We start from the raw sequence: 22,011 nt of genomic DNA, 5'->3' as shown, positions 1-22,011 counted from the left end.
TCTTGATGCTCCACAGGAAATAAAGGCGCAGTAGTGCCTTTTTGACCAGGATGGAGGAGTTCAGGGACCAGGTGTGATCCTCAGAAATGTGGACACCAAGGAATTTGAAGCTTGATACATGCTCCACTACAGCTCCGTTGATATAGATGGGGATGTGAGTGTGGCTCCTAGCATGCCTGAAATCCACAATGATCTCCTTGGTCCTTGATCTTCTGGGTGTTAAGGGCCAGGTTGTTGTCAGCACACCACACGGCCAGGTGCTGGACCTCGTCCCTGTAGGCCTCGTATTTCCCCTTACTCCAATTAACTGCTTTCCTAACCTGTCTGTTCCTAACCCTCTCCAATGCTATGGTAAGGGAGATAGAATTGTGTCATTCGGGATTGCCACATTGATTAACATTGCTTTCTTCTGTTCCTTGTCCACTATTACTATGTCCGGTTGGTTTGCCAGTACCTCCTTTTCAGTCTGTATTTGGAAGTCCCAGAGGATCTTAGCTCTGTCATTCTCCTCTGCCTTCTTGGGTGATGAAAGGGTATGAATAAAAATGAACTTTCAGACAGAAACCAATGGGTTGAGAAAAACTGTTGTGCCTCAGAGTGGAACAATTGAAACAATTCCTAAGTGGTCAGGTCTAAGAGCAATTTTTCCTTAAAAACATTAACAGCATGTATATGTGCAGATAATAATGTCAACCATTCTGTACGGCAAGATTAAAAAGTGATAATTTTATTTATTTCCGTTTCTCATTTGTTATTTTAAAGTTAAAAAACAAACACACCTGCCTCACATTTAGATTTTCATAAAAAAAATTCTTGTACTAGGTTCACTCCCTAATAGAATAAAACTGCTCTCCTTCAAGGTCCTGCTCTCTCCCCTTGAAAGATAGACTTCTTACAGATGAGTAATTCTTCAAAGAAGCTGACAGATGTCAGCACTGTAGTTTCTAAATTGTAGCTTATACATTTGTATGGTATCATTACATTGACGTACACCATTCTTGGATAGTCTACTGACCATATCTTGAAATGTGCAATCAGTTATTTTCTAACCCTGACTCAGCCTTTTAATTTGTAGCCAAGTTCACTTCACACTTAATGCAGTCAGCACAACACATGCACATAGTCAAACTACAAGCTATCATCACAATACAAAAGTGTTAAAACCCATCCACAAATTCCATTTCAGGATATGATTCCATATTAGGTTTCACGTTTCACACGTTTTCTTCTGTGTGCAACAAATTTCAGTGACGAAGTACACCCAGTGCCTTAGAACTTATGTTCCACTTGGTATTGCAGCCATGGAGTCAAAATATTTTCTGAGCTCTCTCTTCAACATATAATTGCATCTATAAACGAAACAAAAGGCACATGAATCATGTGTCTGCACTGCTGTGAATATAAACAGTACCATGCAAAAAGCAGACTAAAGCAGTCAGGAATCATGTAATTTTCTTAAAATGAAAACCATGATGCAGCATTCACAATGAATCACTCTTAACTCTACAACTTCACATATTTAGCCAATGGGTTCAGATAGTTATAAAACCAAATAGATTATCCCAACTATGGAATTTTCTACTAATGGTATATATATTCTGCAACAGGTTCGGATAATTTTTCATTAAGCTTTGAAGAACTTAGTCCTTTAAGTGCACAGAAACTACTATCAAATCAACCACAAATGCAACACAAGATATTTTGTGCCAAAATGTGTTACCTTTAAGATATCTGAAGTCATGGTTTTCAGCGGAATTAGCCTAGGTTCTCGCATATTCACTTCTTGTTCATCTGCATGAATCCATGGGAAATCCTGATTGGAATTAAACAGATCAGTAAGGCAGCAAGTGACAACACTCTTATTTTCCGTTTACTGCAAAATGGCTATCCTCTACTTGCCAGAAGGCGGCCAGCCACCTTGAATTGCTCCAGTCTGAAGGCAGCATATGGCATATTTGCCTTCATTAGCCAAGGCACTAAGTATAGTAGTTGGAAACACCAAATTCCCATTGTACAAAACTTTGGTTCGGCCACAGTTGGAGTGCTGTGTGCGGTTCTGGTTGCCAGGTTATAAGTACGTGATTAAGCCGGAAAGGATGCAGACAAGACTCAGAAGGATGCTGCCTGGATTGGTGGGTTTGACTTACAAGGAGAGATCAGATAGGCTGGGTCTGTCTACTCTGAAATGAAGGAATCCTGGAGACATGCAAGAAATTCATAAAATTATGAGTGATATAGATCAGGTAGATAATCAATGTTGGTTTCCCATGGAAGAGGTGTTTAAAACTAAAGGGCATAGGTACAAGGTGAAAAGAAGGCTTAAAGTGGATCTGAGCAGTAAATCTTTCATATAAAGTGTAACTAGTATCTGCAATGAGCTGGTAGAGGAGGCAGGGTCAGTAACGCTATTTAAGAGGAATTTGGACAGATACTTCAATGAGCCAGGTACAGAGTATATGCAGGAAAGTGGAATTAGTAGATATGGGCATGATGTTCAGCATATCCCTGTGACTGTTCCTCTCATTAACACATATACCACTTTGGATACAGTTGGGGGGGGGGGGGAATGACCTAGCAGAGGAAAGCCACAGCAGCAGTCAGGTCTCTGGCAATGAGTACGGCTCTGTGTTTCAGAAGGGAAGAGGGGAGAAGAGGTGAGCTGTACCGAGAGGGGTTTCAATGGTTAGGGGAAAAAGAAAGCAGGTTCTGTGGACAAGAACAAGATTCCTATTGGGTACATTACCTCCCAAGTGCCAGAGTCAGAGACATCTCAGATTGAGTTGACTGCATTGTTAAGTGGAAGAGGGAGTAACCAGAGGCTGTATTGTGTGCAGTTTTGGTCTCCAAATTTGAGGAAGGACATTCTAGCTATTAAGGGAGAGCAGCGTAGGTTCACGAGGTTAATTCCCAGGATGGTGGGACTGTCATATGTTGAAAGATTGGAGCGAATGGGGTTGTATACACTAGAATTTAGAAGGATGAGAGGGGATCTGATTGAAACATATAAGATTATTAAGGGATTGGACACGCTAGAGGCAGGAAACGTTCCCGATGTTGGGGGAGTCCAGAACCAGAGGCCACAGTTTAAAAATAAGGGGTAGACAATTTAGAACGGAGTTGAGGAAAAACTTTTTCACACAGAGGGTTGTGATTCTGTGGAATGCTCTGCCTCAGAAGACAGTGGAGGCCAATTCTCTGGATTCTTTCAAAAAAGAGTTAGATAGAGCTCTTAAAGATAGCGGAATGAAGGGATATGGGGAGAAGGCAGGAAAAGGGTACTAATTGTGGGTGATCAGCCATGATCACAGTGAATGATGGTGCTGGCTCGAAGGACTGAATGGCCTACTCCTGCACCTATTGTCTGTGGTCAACATTGGTACCAATGCAATGGGTAGAAAGGTGAGGAGGTTCTGCAAAGTGAGTTCAAGGACCTAGGTGCTACGGACAGGACCTCCAGGGTTGTGTTCTCAGGATTACTCACTGATATGTGGGAAGCCAAAAGTAGGAACATAATATGGTTTAGCACATGGCTGAGGAGATGGTACAGGAGGGATGGCATCAGATTTTAGGATCATTGGGCTCTCTCCTAGGGAAGCTGGGACCTGTACAGATGGGACGGTTTGCACCTGAATTGGAGGGGGATTAATATCCTGGTGAGAATGGTTTGCTAGTGCTGCAGAGGAAGGTTTAAACTGGAGTTGCAAGGATGTGGGAACCAGATTAACAGAGCAGTTAGTGGAGCCGTTGTAGGGAACTATGTTGTTAAGTCCATCTACAAAATCAGGAACCAAAATGTTGAGCATAGTGGGACTAATGTTCTGAATTATGTATACTTCATGCAAGAAGTATTGTAGGAAGGCAGGATGAGCTTTGGGCACAGATCAGCACGTGGAATTATGACATTGTAGCCATTAGTGAGACTTGGTTACAGGAGGGGCAGTTCTGATAGCTTAATGTTCCAGAGTTCCATTGTTTTAGACATGATGGAGGGGTGGTATTAGTAGTCAGAGCAAGTGTCAAGGCAGTGCTCAGGCAGAACAAACTGAAAAGCTTGTCTATTGCGGCTATATGGATGGAACTACGGAATATGAAAGGGATGACCACATTAACGGGCTTCTATTATAAACCACCCTAGAATTAGTGGGATTTAGGAGAAAATTTGTAGAGAGACTGCAGATTGTTGCAACAAACACACGGTTGTGGAGGGTGATTTTAACTTTCCACATATTGACTGGGACTCTCATATTCTAAAAGGGCTAGATGGGATAGAGCTTGTCAAATGTATTCAAGAAAGTTTCATTAATCAATACATAGAAGTCCCAACTAGAGAGTGTGAGAAACTGTATCTCCTATTAGGGAATGAGACAGGGTAGCTGACGGAGATTCGTGAATGGGAACACCTTGCATCGAGTGATCATGCCATTACTTTCAAAATAATTATAGAGAAGGATAGGTCTGGTCCTCAGGTTGATATTCTAAATTGGAGAAAGGCCAATTTTGATGGTATCAGAAAGGAACTGGCAAGAGTAGATTGAGACACATTGTTTTCTGCCAAAAGTGTGCTTCGTAAGTGGGAGGCCATCAAAGGTGAAATTTTGACAGTACAGATTTTGTATGTTCCTGTCAGAATAAACCGCAACGATAACAGGTTTAATGAACCTTGGTTTTTGAGAGATATTAAGGAGTTGCATAGCAGGTACAGGCAGGAAGAAACAAATGAGGTACTTGAGAAGTATAAGAGAACACTTAGGAAGGAAATCAGGAGGGCAAAAAGGCGGCATGAGGTTGCTCTAGCAGACAAGGTGAAGAAGAATCCCAAGATATATTAAGAGCAAAAGGATAGCACTGGACAAAATTGGTTCTCTTGAAGATCAGAGTACTCATCCATGCATGGAACTGAGAGAGACGGGGAGCTCTTAATTGGATATTTTGCATCTGTGTTTACTCAGGAGATGGACATGCAGTCTATGGACAGCATGGACGTCGTGAACTCTACACAGATTAGAGAGGATGCTGTTTTGAGGGAAATTAGGGTAGATAAATCTCCTAAATCCTGACAAGCTGTTCCCTCCAACCTTTTGGGAGGCCAGAACAGAAATTCCAGAGTCCCTAGCAGATTTTTAAAACGTCCTTAGCAACAGGTGGGGTGCCAGCAGAGTGAAGGATAGCTAATGTTGTTCTATTATTTAAGAAAGTCTCTAAGAATAAGTTAGAAATTATAAATCAGTGAGCCTAACATCAGTAGTGGGCAAGTTATCGGAAGGTATTCTAAGGGACTGGATATATTAGTATTTGGATAGACAGAGACTGATTAGGGATGGTCAACATGGTTTTGTGCACGGTAGGCCATATCTAACCAATCTTATAGAGTTTTTCGAGGGGGTTATCAGGAAAATTGATGAAGGCAAGGCAGTGGATGTTGTCTACATGGACTTTAGCAGGGCATTTGACAACTAAATGGAAGGTTGGTCAAGAAGGTTCACTCGGCATTCAAGATGAGGTAGTAAATTGGACTAGACAGTGACTTCATGGAGGAAGCCAGTGGTAGTAAATGGTTGCCTCTCTGACTGGAGGCTTGTGGCTAATGGTGTGTCACAGGGAGCAGTGCTGGGTCCATTGATGATTGTCATCTATTTATCATTGATCTGGATGATAATGTGATTAACTGGATCAGCAAATCTGCAGATGGCACCAAGACCAAGGTGTAATGATCAGTGAGGAAGGCTATCAAAGCTTGTAGCAGGACCTGGAGCAGCTGGAAAAATGGGCTGAAAAATGGCAGATGAAATTTAATGCGGACAACTGTGAGGTGTTGCACTTTGGGAGGACAAACCAGGGTAGGACTTAAACTCTGAGTGTTAGAGCACTGAGAAGTGCAGTAGAACAGAGGGATCTGGGAATACAGAACCATAATTCCTTGATTTGTATTCCCAGATCAAGGAATCACATCCAGATAGGGTTGTAAAAAGAACTTAAGGCACAATGGCCTTCATAAATCAGAGTATTGAGTACAGGAGTTAGGATGTTAAGTTGAAGTTGTACATATAAGACGTTGGTAAGGCCTAATTTGGAGTACTGAGTGCAGTTCTAGTCACCTACGTGCAAGAAAAATATCAATAAGATTGTAAGAGTGCAGAAAACGTTTGCAAGGATGTTGCCAGGATCTTTGGACCTGAATTATAGGGCTTTGGACTTTATTCCCTAGAGTGTAGGAGAATGAGGGAAGATTTGATAGAGGTAAACAAAATTAAGGGGGGTACAGCAAGGGTGAATGTAAGCAGGCTTTTTCCACTGGGATTGGGTGAGACTGGAACAATAGGTCATGAGTTAAGGGTCACAAGTGACATTGTTGATTTCTGACTTTGGCCAAGACAGAAGTGATTTGAGATGCTAAGGGGGTTGAGGGCGTTAGAGATAACCATTTGTTGGCGCATCTCCAATCACTAGATATGGTTGCAATACCTGCACGTATATAAAATCAGACATGATCAACATTTTCAGTTACTAAAATTGTTTTTTGTTGTTGTTGAGTATTTTCTATTCTTTCTACCAGAATGAAGTTTTAGGTGGGAACAAGAGCTGTATTTTTTTTTAAAAGAGGAGAGAGCAATCACTAAGAGAAGAAAATGGACATAGATAGTCTAAGCAGAGAGAGCAAAGTCTGAATTCTAAGTACTCAGTGCCGTTTGGAAAATCTCTCCCCCATTGAGTATATATGCAAGAGTAACTGCATACAAGTATCAATAAATGTCATGCTAAGCACGCAAACCATTGTAAAGTCTACCTAAAAAGATTGTTCACCTTTATCACCTGAATCTTCTCCATGTTCCGAGTGGCAACATCTCTTGTATGAACCAGCACAGTAAAGGTACAGCCTAGAAATAAACAGCACTATTCAGATCCAGCACTACAACACAGCTCTTGAAACTCTCATACTCCCCCGTTAGCATGACTTATTAATCCTGGCATTGAGTCAGACGCCCTGGAACATACCAGGCTCAATTGCTGGCCCGTTAAATCTCTCAAACTTCTGGAACAGCAGCAAAAGTTACGAATAAAAAATCAAAATCAATAATCCAAAAAGCAGCACTGGTGCTCTCTCCTGCCCAATCATTTGCTTTTTTAAAAAAAACCTCTCAACTAAAAATATTTTAAAATCTGTCTTGATTGCACTCAACTGAACAACCGTTTTCCACTGATATAAACTGCCAAGATTTACAACCCCCTGAGTGAAGACTTCCTCTTCTCAGAACTAAATAGTGAACCTTTATCCTGAAGCTATGATTCTTAGTTCTTGGCACTCCAAAGGATCTGAGAGAGATTGTCAGCTACGTGCCAAAAAAACCCAGCTTTTTGCCACGTACCTGCCAATTCCACTCAGATCCTTTGTGTTACAATGAGATCATCTCTATAATTCAGGACTCCAATGGATAAAAGTTACTCTATCAATCCTTAAATGACAATCTTCACGTCCCAGAGATCAACTCAGTGAATCCAAATGTATCATTTCCAGGTATAATTTTGTACAGAAACGAAAATGCAGATAGTGCTCCAAATGAAGTCTCACAGTAGTCATTGCAGAAAGACATCCCCATACGTAGACAAACACCTCTCAAAAGTGAACTTGCTGTTGCCTTCCCAACTACTTGATGGGCCTAGGTGTTTCACACACCAAACCAACTGCTCCATCAAACCAACTGAACACTAACATTTAAACTAGTATCTTATTACTCAGGATGTATTCCTGGGAACAAATGTGCTAACTCAATAGGTTAAATGGGATTATTACTGTATGTTCTCATACGCTGAACTCCACTTTCACTGGCTGAGTGAATGCAAACACCACAGCTGCATTCAGCAAGCTGGTAAGTTTTGATGATTTCTTCTGTATTCCCCGTCCTCCAGTATTTCAGTAATTTTCTCCCCAGACCAACAACATTAAAACAGATCAGCACTCAATGGGCCACTGGATTTCTGGTCTGCCTATCAAATGATGAACATCATAATTTGCAACACCACCTTCTCCTGTTCACTTAACCCATCCTTAAAGCTGTATCTGCTTCACAGTTTACTTTCCCATACATATTTAAACTAATACATTATTCTTTCATCTACATCATAAAATGTATTGTAAATAACCAAAATCCCAGAGTACATTCTTGCAGAACCCTGACAGACTGTTTACATCTTGAAAATCACCCATTTATTCCTCCTCTATATCATCCCTTACCAGTCCTCTATTGCTCCAAAACTAGTTTGCCCTTATTTTGTGTTAACAACTTCCACATTGCACTGAATTCAACCATACACCAGTCATACTCTTCCCCACACCTATTCCAAGCTTACAAGGATTCACTACTCCCAGAATGGTCTGGCAAAGAGAAGGTAAGCCAATACCCGAGGCCTTGCCCTCAAACTCCAGCGGATTTTTACAGCAGGTAGATGGCAGAGCCTCAGCTCCTCTCAAAGACTGTAAAGCTCTGTAGGAGTTTCAATACATCTGATGTTCAGAGACTATTAAAATACCACAATTACGAAAAGTTTTAAATTTTAAAAGTAATTAAAATACATTCCAGACATAATAAATAAAAACATTTAAACAAAGTAAAATAAGAAAATAAAATTTTAAATATTCTTCCTCCCTCACTTTCAAGTTGGAAATCCTGACCTCTGACTTTATACCAGTCTTGCTGCCACATAATTGCAGAGATGGGTTTCCCAAATCCTCATCAGTTCTAATGAACAGTCCTAAATCCGAAACATTACCTCTTCCTCTTTCCTAGCCTGCTGAATTTTTCCAGCGTTTTGTTTTCATTTCAGATTTCCAGCAGTTTGCAGTTTTTTTTTAAAGTTTTCCCATCATGTCTGCGTTCCACCACTGAGCTCCATTCAGAGTCCAGTAACAGAAGCAAGAAATGGATTCACTGGTACAAGTCATATGAAGAGCATTTGATGGCTCTGGGCCTGTACTCACTGGAATTCAGAAGAATTTGGGGGGTGGGGTGGGGGAAGAGATCTCATTGAAACATATCGAATAGTGAAAGGCCTTGACAGAGTGGATGTGGAGAGAATATTTCCTACGGTAGCGGAGTCGAAGACCAGAGGACAGGGCCCTCAGAATAGAGGGGCGTCCGTTTAGAACGGAAATGAGGAGAAATTTCTTTAAGCAGAGAGTGGCGAATCTGTGGAATTCATTACCACGGGTGGCTGTGGAGGCCAAGTCATTGGGTATATTTGAGGCACAGGTTGATAGATTCTTGATCAGTCAGGGCATGAAGAGAAACGGAGAGAAGGCAGGAGATTGGGGCTGAGAGGGAAATAGACCAGCCATTATGAAATACTGGAGCAGATTAAATGGGCCAAATGGCCTAACTCTGCTCTTATATCTTGTAGTCTAAGTCACTTAGCCCATCCAAGAAATGAGGTCAAAGATGCAGTTATCCATGAGCAAAACAATTAGCCACAGCCATGGCCCATTAAATACAAGGAAATCAAATACTGTTATCTAGACACAACGGTCTCAAATTAGATTTGTTAAATAGATACTCTTAACAAAAGCATGTCATCTCTGTCTACAAATTTCCAATTATCTGTAACCAATTTCCTAATTTCAGTATTTTCACAGCAAGTGCTATCGGACTAACAGGTCTATCGTTTATCATTTTGTTATTTCTTGACCATTAGCAGGCCTCTAGGTGCCGTAGTCAGAAGGAACTTCAGGGAATTTATATCAAGAAAATAACTAGCCAAACAGTTTAGCTAACACACACATATCTCTTGGTTTCAATTCTAATTACAGATTCTGGAAAGTAATGGAAACCCAGGAAACCAAACCCAAGAAAATTAAATGCCTTCAGGAGAGAAAGGGGAAAAAATAAATTCCCTATTAGAGAAGAAACGATCTCACTCCCAACATTAGATTCAATCCAGTCAGATTCTCTGTCATCTTAGCTTGCTATAACAGTGAATGTACAACAAAAGCACTACAATCAAATGTCTACCTGGAGGGTTAGTGTCCAGAATTGCATCACAGACACTGATCTTCAGAATTGAAGCTCGAAGGAGCTGCTCAACACGGGACAGCAATGAGTCAGAGCTACAAAACAGAAAAAAGATCAAGTCACGGAAAAATCCAATTGTGCAACGTAAGTATCTTTCAAATTCTGTATTTTCCCTTTTAACCACTTCCTCTAATGGCACAGGCTTTAGGTTCTTGATTTATCAGGGCATGAATGGATATAGGGAGAAAGTAGCAGATGGGGGCTGTGAGGGAAATTGATCAACCATGATGTAGAACAGACTTGATGGGCCAAATGGACTAATTCTTCTCCTATACCTTCTCCTAAATCTCTTAGCCCATCCTAGAAATGTGGTCAAAGATGTGCTTATCCATGAGCAAAACAATCAGCCACAACCAGTAACACATGGCCCATTAAATGCAATGAAAAATGAAATACTGAGTTATCTAGCCACACAGGAGTTATGCTCAGCCTGGTATGGAAACACCAAAGCCTATGAATGGAAGGGCCTACAGAAGTGGTGGATACAGCCCAGTTCATCACAGGAAAAGCCCTCCCCACCACTGAACACATCTACAAGGAGCACTGCCACAAGAAAGCACCATCCATTATCACGGATCCCCATCATCCAGGACATGCTCTCTTCTTGCTGCTGCCAAAAGGAAGGAGTTTCAAGAGCCTCGGGTCCCACAACACCAGGTTCAGGAACAGTTACTGCCCTTCAACCATCAGGCTCCTGAACCAGAATAGTTAACTCCAATCACCTCAGCACTAATTCCACAACCTGTGGACTCATTTTCAAGGACTGTGCAAATCATGTTCTAAAAAATATGTATCACTTATTTATTTTTATTATTTGCTTTTCTTTTTGTATTTGCAGTCTGTTGTTTTTTACACATTGGTTGTTTGCCCATCTTTCTTTGCAGATTGTCTTCAATGATTCTATTGTTTCTTTGAAGGTAATGTGAATGCCCAAAAGAAAATGGATCTCAGATTAATACATAGCAACATGAACAAACCTTGGTAATAAATTTGCTTTGAACTTTGAGCATTTTGTCGCTTCTCAGTTGTGAAACTTGATTGCATTTTCAAGCCTTTTATATATATATATATCCATTCAAGGAATTCTAACAGCACTGTTAATAACTGCATTTATTATTCTTACCTAAATAAGTCCCCTGAACCAAGGACTTGCATAGACTCATGAATTAAGAAACTTATATTGAGTATACTGGAATAGTTTACCAGTTATCTCTCACCCTCCACTCCTTTTCTGAGATCATGCCCTCTGGCTTCAGTCTCTTCCATGACAGGAAACATCCCCAGACTATATTCCACCAGTTTTCCTTAATACCAGCTGCATTCGTGTGCCAGCTTTCGGTACTTCATGCTGCGGATTTGGGCAACTTTTTTTCTCTCTTAGAAATCTTTTGTTCTTCCTTCCAGAACCAATGTTCACATTTTCCCACATTATGTTCCATTTGCCAACCTTTTTTCCTTACTCTCCCAGCCTACCTATAAACTTCATACGTTTGCCACCTTCAATAACTCCCCCATCTCTACTTGCTGTTACCTAATCCTTTATCCATGCCAATATTACCTCCAATACGGTGGGCTCTCAAGTTGTGACATAAATATTTCACCAAGCATCTTGTCAAATGTCCTCTGGACTTCCAGGTACATGTATTGCTTCCCCTCTAATTTTGGTTGAGACTTCTTCTAAAGAACTTTAATATGTCAGACACAATAGCTCCTTCATGAAGCCATGCTGTCCTTGCTTCATCTGGTTGATTTTCCAAACGTGCTATTACATCTTAGTAATCAATCAGCCATGATTCTACTGAATGGTGGAGTACATCCAAGGAGCTGAATGGCCTTTTCTTATCCATAGAGACACAAGAGACTATCGATGCTGGAATCTGGAGCAATAAACAGTCTGCTGGAGGAATGCAGCCAGCTGAGCAGCATCTGGTGGTTGGCAGAGTTGTGGGGTGGGGGGAATAAACTGACAATGTTTTGGGGCAAACATCTGTGTCAGCACTTGTTCTTACTTCTATTGGTCATTTGCACCAATTCAGTTTCCAGTTACTTCTATTTCTCACTTCAGAAATTCAGATCCATTTTATTCAATTGTTATTTAAGCTACAAAATAAGGAAAGTCAGACAATAAACCCACAGTAGTTGATAGTCAGTCCCACAGTTCACTAGTGCATTTGTTCCCAATGCAACAACTCACAGGTGCAATTTTGCCTGCATACTAATGGAAAAAAGAGTTTGCCTCAGACAGAATACATGAAAGGTTCATGTGGTTGCAGCTGTATAAAGCAATCACAAGAGTTTATAGACTGACAAAATAATAAGAAGGAACATGGAGAAATTTCTGCACAGAAGGTAGCCAAGACCTGTGGAAAAGTGGAAGTCAGGTCCCTTAGCCACTCTGGATGTATTCATAGAGGATGAGTTTACAAGGTTATGAGGGGTGTGTGGAGGAAAGCAAGGGCGAGGGACCAACTAAGCAGCCGTTTCGAAGAGCTGGCAGAAGCAGTGTTCAAAATCACCACCTGTTGCACTGCAGACTTCTGTGACTGTCAGTCCACCGTCAGAGCTCACTAGCAGAAACTAGTGCGCTAAAGTACATCAGCCCTCGGCACAACAGCTCACTAGTTTACAAACCTCAAGTAGCACGAAGAAACAGCACACCATTCCATTTCTTCCACACAATACACCTTCTGACCCAAATTAAGCTACTTTAGACATGTTGCCCAAGAATCACAAGATATTCTTACGGGAAACTATTATTTTACGTTGAAGTAAAGGTACCTTAGAAATCAAATTTTGCCAGGGAAAAATCTAGAACAATTCTAACATAGACATAGAAATAAATCCATTGCACCACTCTTCACAGATCTTGTAATACAAGCAGCAGTACCAGAAGACTTTCGAAACATCGCCAATCAAAATATATTCTGGTTTCACCACTGAGAAATTGCACCAATTCACTCTCATTTAATTGTTTTATCCTTTTGTATTTCTTGATTGGGTTGTGCAGAAAGCATGTTAGGGTTACGATGTGTAGAAACCTAATTATGTTCTAACCAAATAATTACACAGGATGTTCTATTTGTAATGTAGACAGATTCAGAATATGGGGAGAATTGTCTTCCTTAAGTGTAACGAGCTTCAGATTAAGATTAATAGTTTAGTCACATGCAGTAGTAGTACAGGAATACAGAATACTGAAAATGTTTCACCTGACAGACAGCAGAGGAGGTTGAGATATCTCAAAGACAAAGCGCTCCACAGGATGATGCTCTTTATCCAGGATCACCACCACCACCCGATCCACCTCATTCTAAAGACAAAACAAAATGGAGCAGGTCACAACACATAAAATGCTTATCTCAACCAAGCAATCATCCAAATAACACACATAAAAGTTGCTGGTGAACACAGCAGGCCAGGCAGCATCTCTAGGAAGAGGTGCAGTCGCCGTTTCAGGCCGAGACCCTTCGTCAGGACCAGCAACTTTTATGTGTGTTGCTTGAATTTCCAGCATCTGCAGAATTCCTGTTGTTTGCGTTTAAAATTATCCAAATATTTAAAACAAAAATCAAAAAATATTGGGGAGAGGAGTGATAAGTTTTTTCAAATTACAGTTTCTGCAAATACACTAGTGTACTGTTAACAGAATAGGTAACAGAAAAAAAAACGACTTGCATTGACCTTTTACATAATTGTTCTGAGCTAGCCAAGTTACACCAATTACTTATCCCTAAGTAAAATGTCCAGTGGTGAATCTCCTAGAATTTTTGCTCTCCGTACAAAGTTATTTCCAAATGGCAGTAGGAAAAAAACTCTTAGGACTTGAATGAGAAAGGAGCATTGGATGTCCAAATTTCAGACGATGTGCTTGGAGATAGCTGGCGTTCCAAAACATTAGTTTTTCTTCGGGGGGAAGAGGCACACTGTGATGAAAGGGGATTCGTTAGTTAGGGGAGTGGACAGGAGATTCTGTGGGTGAGAACGAGATTCGCGAATGGTATGTTGCCTTCCGGGTGCCAGGGTCTGGGATATCTCAGATCAAGTCCTCAGCATTCTTAAGTGGGAGGGTGAACAACCAGAAGTCGTGGTCCATATAGGTACTAGTGACATGGGGAGTACCAGTGACAAGGTTCTGCATAGGGAATTCTGGGAGTTAGGTGCTAAGTTAAAGGGCAGGACCTCCAGGATTGTGATTTCAGGATTGCTACCCGTGCCACGTGCTAGTGAGGCCAGAACTAGGAAGATTATACAGTTTAATATGTGGCAAAGGAGTTGGTGTAGGAGGGAGGGCATAAAAGGTTTTGGAATGTTGGGCTCTCTTCCAGGGAAGGTGGGACCTGTACAGAAAGAACAGTTTGCACCCGAACTGGAGGGGGACTAATATCTTAGCAGGAAGTTTTGTTAATGCTGCGTTGTGGGGTTTAAACTAGAGCTCAGTGGAATGGGAACCAGAGTGTCAGAACAGTTAGTGGAGAGGTTGTGGAGGCAGATGTTGATAAAACCTCAGACTAAGTTAGGATTCAAAAGGTTAAACATGGTGCAACTAGTGTCCTGAGCTGCATATATTTCAATACAAGTAGTATCATAGAAAAGCTGGATAATAGTGCTGAAGATGAGGTAGCTGGTTTATAAACAGAGGCAATGTGTAGTGAGGAGAGGCTGTTGATAGGGCGAAATTGCAGTCAACAGGATGAGTTGCCACGTAAACGGCAGACAAAATCAAAAAGAATGAATACAGGAAAGAACGTGTTATATATGAATGCTCGCAGTATATGTAATAAGGCAGATGAACTTGCAGCACAGTTGCAGATTGGCAGGGATAATGTTGTAGATATCAATGAATCATGGCTGAAAGAACATTGTAGCTGGGAGCTTAATATCCAAGAATACACGTTGTATTGAAAGGACAGGCAGGAAGACAGAGGGTATGGCATTGCCCTGTTGGTAAAAAGTGAAATCATCAGAAAGAGGTGACATAGGGTTGGAAGGTGTTGAATCATAGTGGATAGAGCTAAGGAACTGCAAGGGTAAAAAGACCCTGATGGGAGTTGTATACAGACTCCCAAACAGTAGTAAGGATGTGGCCTATAAATTACAATGGGAGATAGAAGATGCACAGCAAAAGGGCAATGTTACAATAGTCATGGGGGATTTCAATATGCAGGTAGATTGGGAAAATTGGGTTGGTGCTGGATTCCAGGAGGGTGAACTTCTAGAGTGCCTACAATATGGCTTTTTAGAGCAGCTCATGGTTGAGCCCACTAGGGGATCAGCTATTCTGGATAGGGTGATGTACAATGAACCAGAATTGATTAGAGAGCTTAAGGTAAAAGAACACTTAGGGGTAAGTGATCATATAATCGAATTCACCCTGAAATCTGAGAATGAGAGCTAAAGTCAGATGTGTCAGTATTACAATGGAGTAAAGGGAATTACAGAGGCATGAGAGAGGAGTTGGTCAGAACTGATTGGAAAAGTACACTGGCAGGGATGATGACAGAGCAGCAATGGCAGGAATTTCTGAAAGCAACTCAGAAGGCACAGGATATACTGTATACATCCCAAAGAGGAAGAAGTATTCTAAAGGAAAGATGTCACAACCATGGCTAACAAGAGAAGTCAAAGCCAATATAAAAGCCAAAGAGAGCTCATATAATAGAGCAAAAAATAGTGGGAGGGTTAGGAAACATTTAAAAATCAACAGAAGGCAACTAAAAATGTCATTAAGCACGTAAAAGTAAAAGTAAGCTAGCCAATACTACTAAAGAGGATACCAAAAGTTTCTTCAAATACATGAAGTATAAAAGAGAGGCAAGAGTGAATATCCGACCACTGGGAATCAGCGCTGGAGTGGTAGTAATAGAGGACAAGAAAATGGCAAACAAACTGAATAAATATTTTGCATCAGTCTTCACTGTGCAAGACACTAGTAGTATGGTGGAAGTTCCAGGTGTCAGGGGTCATGAAGTGTGTGAAGTTACCATAACTAGACAGAAGGTTCTTGGGAAACTGAAAGGTCTGAAGGTAGATAGGTCACCTGGACCAGAAGGGCTTTATCAAGGTGCCACACGGAAGGCTGATTAACAAGCTCCAAGCCCATGATATTACAGGAAATATTCTAGCATGGGTAAAACATTGGCCGATTGGCAAGAGGCAAAGAGTGGGAATAAAGGGAGCCTTTTCTGGTTGGCTACTGGTGACTAGTGGTTCCACAGGGTCTATATTGGGATCAATTCTTTTTATGTTATATGTCATTGATTTGGATGATGGGATTGATGGCTTTGTTGCAAAGTTTGCAGACGATATGAAGGTAGGTGGAGGGGCAGGTAGTTTTGAGGAAGTAGAGAGGCTACAGAAGAACTTAGACATATTAGGAGATGGGCAAAGAAATGGCAGATGGAATATGGTGTCAAGACATGTAGAAGAAATGAGAGGATGGAGAGAAAATACAAAAAACTGAGGCACAAAGGTATTTGGGAGTTCTTCTGTAGGATTCCCTAAAGGTTAATTTTCAGGTTGAGTCCGGGGTGGGATGTTAGCATTCATTTTCCCTGCTTCAAATTCCCTGTATGTGTCCACATACTTGGCGATAATAAAGGATTCTGATTCTGATTTCAAGAGGACTGGAACATAAAAGCAAGGATGTAAGGTTGAGACTTTATAAAGCACTGGTGAGGCGTCACTTGGAGTATTGTGAGCAGTTTTGGGCCCCTTATCTTAGAAAGGATGTACTGAAAAAGGGTTCAAAAGAGGCTCAGAAAAAGATTCCAGGATTGAATAGCTTGACATATGAAGAGCGTTTGATGGCTTTGGGCCAGTATTCACGAGAATTCAGAAGAATGAGGAGTGTCCTCAGCAAAACCTATCGAATGATGAAAGGCCTTGTTAGAGTGAATGTGGAGGGGATGTTTCCTATGGTGGGAGAGTCTAAGACCAGAGCGCACAGCCTCAAAATAGAGGGAAGTCCTTTTAGAGCGGAGATGAGTAGTAATTTCTTTAGCCAGAGAGTGGTGAATCTGCGAATTCTTTGCCACAGGCAGTTGTGGAGGCCGAGTCTCTGTGTATTTTTGAGGCAGAGGTTGATAAATTCTTTATTGTTCAGGGCATGAAGGGATATGGGGAGAAGGCTGGAGACTGGGGCTGAGAGGAAAACTGGATCAGCCATGATGAAATCGCAGAACAGACTCGATGGGCCAAATGACCTAATTCTGCTCCTATATCTTATGGTCTTTTTCTGGTTTAGGTAAAATCAATTAGATTTGCCATAGTGCATAATACGCAGACAGGCCACCTAGAGCAGAGATCATACTGGATCAAGGACTAGGCAAAGAACCTGGTCAGGTGATAGATCTCCTGGTGGGTGAGCATTTCAGAGACAGTAAATGGTTGGTTGGATGAATGGATAGATGGATTTAAAAAAAAGTTAGCACAACATTGTGGGCCAGAGGACCTTTACTGTGCTGTACTATTCTATATGTGAAGTTATTAGTGCTCACAGATCAAAATCAGGCAGATGAAATGTAATAGAAGAACCCTTCACTAAGTGGGCTACAGTTATCCATCACATTACAATGTTGTTGCAACAACATCCTTCCAAATGATTATTTTCTAAGTGAGGAGACTGAGCCACTCAGTAAATAAAGAACACCTAGTCTCCACTCACTTAGTCACAGTGTTAGTTTCTGTAGAATCTTAAATACACTGAGACAAAAATAACAGGCCTCTAAGAGTCACGTGAGTAGTAATAATGTAAAGTAGAAAGTAACTGGTAGTGCTTATACAAGCAGTTCCACATTCTGACAAATGCAAACAAGTAGTATTTCTCTCACCTTCTCAATCAAAGGCTTGATACAGTGCAGAGTATCCTGAATGTATTGGTTAAGCTCTGGGTGACACGACATCTACAATAAGCACAGCATTCAAAGGGTAAATAAAGCTTCATTCAGCTTTATTGCCATTACTAGTCTTCAAAAGCACAAAACCCCAAAAGAGTAGCTCACACAAAACTTAAACTCTAGAGTTACAATTTTTTGTTTTAATATTTGCTATTTTTATTAAGCAGGATTTGGTGTAACTGGCAAAGACAACATATATTGTCTTTTTCCCAACTGGCTTTACATGTTGGGAGCCACTTTCTTGAATTGCCACTGTGATTCTCCTGAATTTACTCCCACTGTCATGTTTTGGGAGAGAATTCCAGTATTTATATCCGGAGGTTAAATAAAACAGAAGCACTAAGATTCCAAGTCGGGTTGGTGTATGATTTGAAGAGGGATCTGAAAGCAGTGATGCTCCCACACATTTGCAGCTTTATAAAGCATCGTATTATGTGTTCAGTTTCCAAAGTAGCCTAAACTTCAAATCTCTACCTCAGAACAATATCCACTTTGCAAACATGAGGATATCCACTTTGCAATGTTTCTGCTTACTTACCTGTACAGGTACATTGTACTTCTTCCTCTTCTGAAAGATACCAATTGGATACACCTCCCTGACGTACAAAATCAAATGAATAGCCACTTCCAGAAATTCACAGAGTACGTCTGCAACCACTGGAGAAAGAAAAGATCCGCAGTTCACTGGGTGTAAGATCGTGCCAGTGCAGTTTATAGTGTGCAGCCTGGAAAGCCAGGCAATGGAAACAGGAACATACAAAATTTAGAATACATCCTACTAAAGGATTTAACCACCTTGGGCTGGGAGTGATTTCTGCTCCTTATCACAATCTGAAAATTCATGAACTGTCATCAGGATCAATGACTGTCCAACAATCTCCCCAGCAAACTACCTGTTTGCAGGGATAGAATTAAATACAAACAAATGACCAGAAAAAAAATGTTTATCATCTAAGATTCACGCAAAGCGGTACGAGTTGCTTTGGTTAAAATATTTAAAACTGCACCTTGTCCAAAATTGAGATCTTGTCGTGTGAGAGTGGCCATCTTCACAAATACCTAGAGAATATTACAATTGGTCAGAACAGCATGATTTAATAAAACCAGTAGAATCAGAATCAGGTTTATTATCATGAAATTTGTTAACCTAGCAGCAGCAGTTCAATGCAATACATAATATAGAAAGAAAATAAACAAATAAATAAAAAGTAAATAAATAATTATGCGTCCCATTTCTAACAGAAGTATAGTTTGGACTACGTAGGACGAACTTTATTTATCATATACATTTACACGGATCAGAAAGTTGCTGTGGTGTGTTGGTGTTACAAAAAAAATTCAACAATTCTACAAAATAAAGAATTATACGAAATAAAGTCTGAAGTAGATATGGAACAAAATGTGCATGTATTTACACTGTAGAAAATCCTCAAGGCACTTTAAAGGAGCAGTTATGAATATTTATAGAAAGGAAAAAGAGAGAAAACTAATTGCAAATTACATCATATTCGATTCTGGAATATTGGCAAACATTTTCATTCAAGAGACATCGGAAGAAGCTATTCGAATTCCACTCCTGATGGTGTGATCACAGAGTGTCCGGTGGTGTCAATGCGGTTAGGATCAGTGATGTGCAGCTTCAGTAACAAAGGAATTATCTCCTGATGTGTTTAGGCGTGGTGGAGGGAGATCGCAGTCAGGTCACTGAACTGGATAAGGAGTGAGCTCGCTCTTCACCTTCCCCTTCTCATTCCGAGCACCAAGTGTCCGCTCACAGTCGACACCCCAGTGCTGACTCCATCCGCAGCCCTGCAGCTCCCAGCTCCCCTTCACCCCCGGGTCCCGCCTGTCAGTGGCCTAGGCCGCGACCTGAGGGAGCACCCGAGCACGACCGGGCTAGACCGCGAGCCGCCAATCCCGCCGAGCACCACCGCCCCGAGCCCCCCTCCTACGCCGAGACGACGATGACCATCAACCGCCCTCTCTCCAAACTGACCTCCGGCTAGCGGCCCTGCGGCCACTTCAGTTGACACCGTGCGTCGTGACGTCACCAGCTTGCGTGCCCCTCCGATCAGATGGCCCCGCCCCTGAGCCTCCGTCACAGAGAGGCGGCCAACCAGAGCTCAGCCACAAGTTCGGAGCCCTTTGCTGCGGTTAGAACGCAGTGAAGGAGGCAACGAGTTTACCACCGTGTCAAGCCCAACACCGGTAAAAAGGAGACGAATATGACAGAAAACGAGCAAGGTCCCAAAATAGATTGTGAAAATTAATTTTGCATTAAAAATTCAGAGAAGGTAAATGCGGGTCTTTACAGCTGAGGTTAGGTTGATAAATAAATGGAAGTGGAGATACGCTACAAATACTTATGTCTTTATTTGTAGCGAAAGACAGAGAAGGCATCCAACAGTTTGATCTCGGTTTATCTTCAGTGTTTTGTGACTAATTATGATAAGGTTGCAATATAATTTAGAGTAGAAGGGCGAAAGATAAGTTTAGTAACAATGTAAAGCTCCTAGGGGGCTTGATGAAGTAAATGGGATAGTTCTGCTAATTTGCAAGTCAAAAATCAATGGTTCGAGATAAAGGCTTTAAGTGACAGAGGTGTGGTTTATGAAGCCTTTGCCTCACTGGAACAGAAACCCAGGTTCACACATTCCGAGTTTGCACATTCTCCCTGTGACAGCGTGGGTTTGCTCCGGGTTCTCTGGTTTCCTCCCATAAACACCGGTAAATTGGTATATAAACCACTGTGGATTATCCCTAGTGTGTAAGTGAGCGGCAGGATCCTGGGAAAGTTGATGAGAACGTGGAGAGAATATAAAAGGAATTACCATATGATTAACAAATGATTCGTGCAAATGCGTGGTTGCTGGCCCGCTGGCCGAAGGGCCTGCTATTCTGCTGCATCTTTCTTTGACTTTATTGAATTGAAAAGGAGTCTTTGAAATTACATGAGAGGAATATGGATCAGTTATAAAAATGCATGAATAGGTCCTACAGGAATAAAGGTTTTAGAATGGTAATGGGACGATTGGGTGAGGTAGAATATCATCCATAACCTTGCTGAATGGTGGAGTAGTCTCAAAGGATTGTAAGCACATGTCAGATCCATTTTCAACTTTGTAATTTCGAGGAGGGAATACTTAAAAAATGATCCAGGCAGGTGATAATGTAAAACATTGCAATTGTACGCCCTGCTTTCGTCACCTCCTCAAGGCAACTTCATTGAATCTGGGCAATTTCTGTGTATATGCTATTTGGGCATTGCGTCTCTCAAATGGTTGCTTAGCCATTCGACAGACGCCTTTCCTTCAGCTTCCCTCTACCCCCGTCTCTTCTCTTCAATTCAGTATTTCTGCGATAAACGGTTCATTATCTTCTTGACAGTTAGGGTCGTCTAACTTTTCCCTGAACAACCTACCTATTGAGGTGAAGCAGCTATTTCTCCAGTAACTGTGTAAAGAAACTTCACCTATTCACAAAGTCAAGCAACATGAAAACGGGCCCTTTCAGACCTTAGTGTTTGTGTCAGCTGTCAAGTATCTATCTACACTAACACGTGCAAAGTGCTGGAGAAACCCAGCAGGTCAGGCAGCGTCGATGGAGATGTTTCCGCCGAGACCCGTCTTCAGGACTGGAATGGAAGGGGGAAGACGTCAAAATAAAAAGGCGAGGGGAAGGGGAAGGAGGAGAGTTAGAAGGTGGCAGGTGAAGCCGGGTAGGAAGGAGAAATAAAGGATCGGCAAAGAATGAATCTGATAGAAGAGGAGAGTGGACCATAGGAGAAAGGGAAGGAGGAGGAGGCCCAGGCGGAGGTGTTAGGCCGCTGAGAACAGGTAAGAGGCCAGAGTGGGAAATAGAAGAGGAGGGGTGGGGAAGGATTTTTTAACTGGAAGGAGAAACCCATATATTAACACCATAGGTTGGAGGCGACCCAGTTGGAATATAAGGTGTTGGTCCTCCACCCTGAGTTGGGCCTTATCTTTGCGGGAGAGGAGACCGTGGACCGATATGTCGGAGCGGGAGTGGGAATCGGAATTAAAAATGTTCGGCCA

General features: G+C 41.5%; 1 protein-coding gene across 2 annotated transcripts; it reads right to left on the bottom strand.

Moving 5' to 3' along the window:
• Positions 1–705: 705 nt before the first annotated feature.
• mad2l2 (mitotic arrest deficient 2 like 2) lies at positions 706–20,033 on the bottom strand. 2 transcript variants are annotated; one of them, XM_072244976.1, is made up of 9 exons: positions 19,953–20,033; positions 18,964–19,015; positions 18,495–18,613; positions 17,891–17,962; positions 13,271–13,371; positions 10,002–10,096; positions 6,802–6,875; positions 1,721–1,813; positions 706–1,349 (listed from the first exon to the last, which is right to left on the bottom strand). In XM_072244976.1, exons 2-9 carry the CDS (start codon positions 19,001–19,003, stop codon positions 1,308–1,310), a joined length of 636 nt encoding a protein of 211 aa, XP_072101077.1. In that variant the 5' UTR covers positions 19,004–19,015; positions 19,953–20,033; the 3' UTR covers positions 706–1,307. The 2 variants fall into 2 exon arrangements, with proteins under 2 accessions (XP_072101077.1, XP_072101078.1); XM_072244977.1 differs by lacking the exon at positions 19,953–20,033 and adding an exon at positions 19,458–19,931.
• Positions 20,034–22,011: the final 1,978 nt, after the last annotated feature.

The sequence above is a fragment of the Mobula birostris genome, chromosome 27 (genome assembly GCF_030028105.1).
Source record: "Mobula birostris isolate sMobBir1 chromosome 27, sMobBir1.hap1, whole genome shotgun sequence".
NCBI classification, from domain to species: Eukaryota; Metazoa; Chordata; class Chondrichthyes; order Myliobatiformes; family Myliobatidae; genus Mobula; species Mobula birostris.
Note: the sequence above shows the minus strand (reverse complement) of the source record. Positions and strands in the feature narration are given on the sequence as shown.

Coding starts and splice junctions, on each gene's coding strand:
- mad2l2 (XM_072244976.1), bottom strand. CDS start 19,003: ATGGCCACTCTCACACGACAAGATCTCAATTTTGGACAAG. Junction 13,372..17,890: donor TCAAGCCTTTGATTGAGAAG/GTGAGAGAAATA, acceptor TTTTGTCTTTAG/AATGAGGTGGATCGGGTGGT. Junction 6,876..10,001: donor TCTGGACACTAACCCTCCAG/GTAGACATTTGA, acceptor GTTTATTTCTAG/GCTGTACCTTTACTGTGCTG.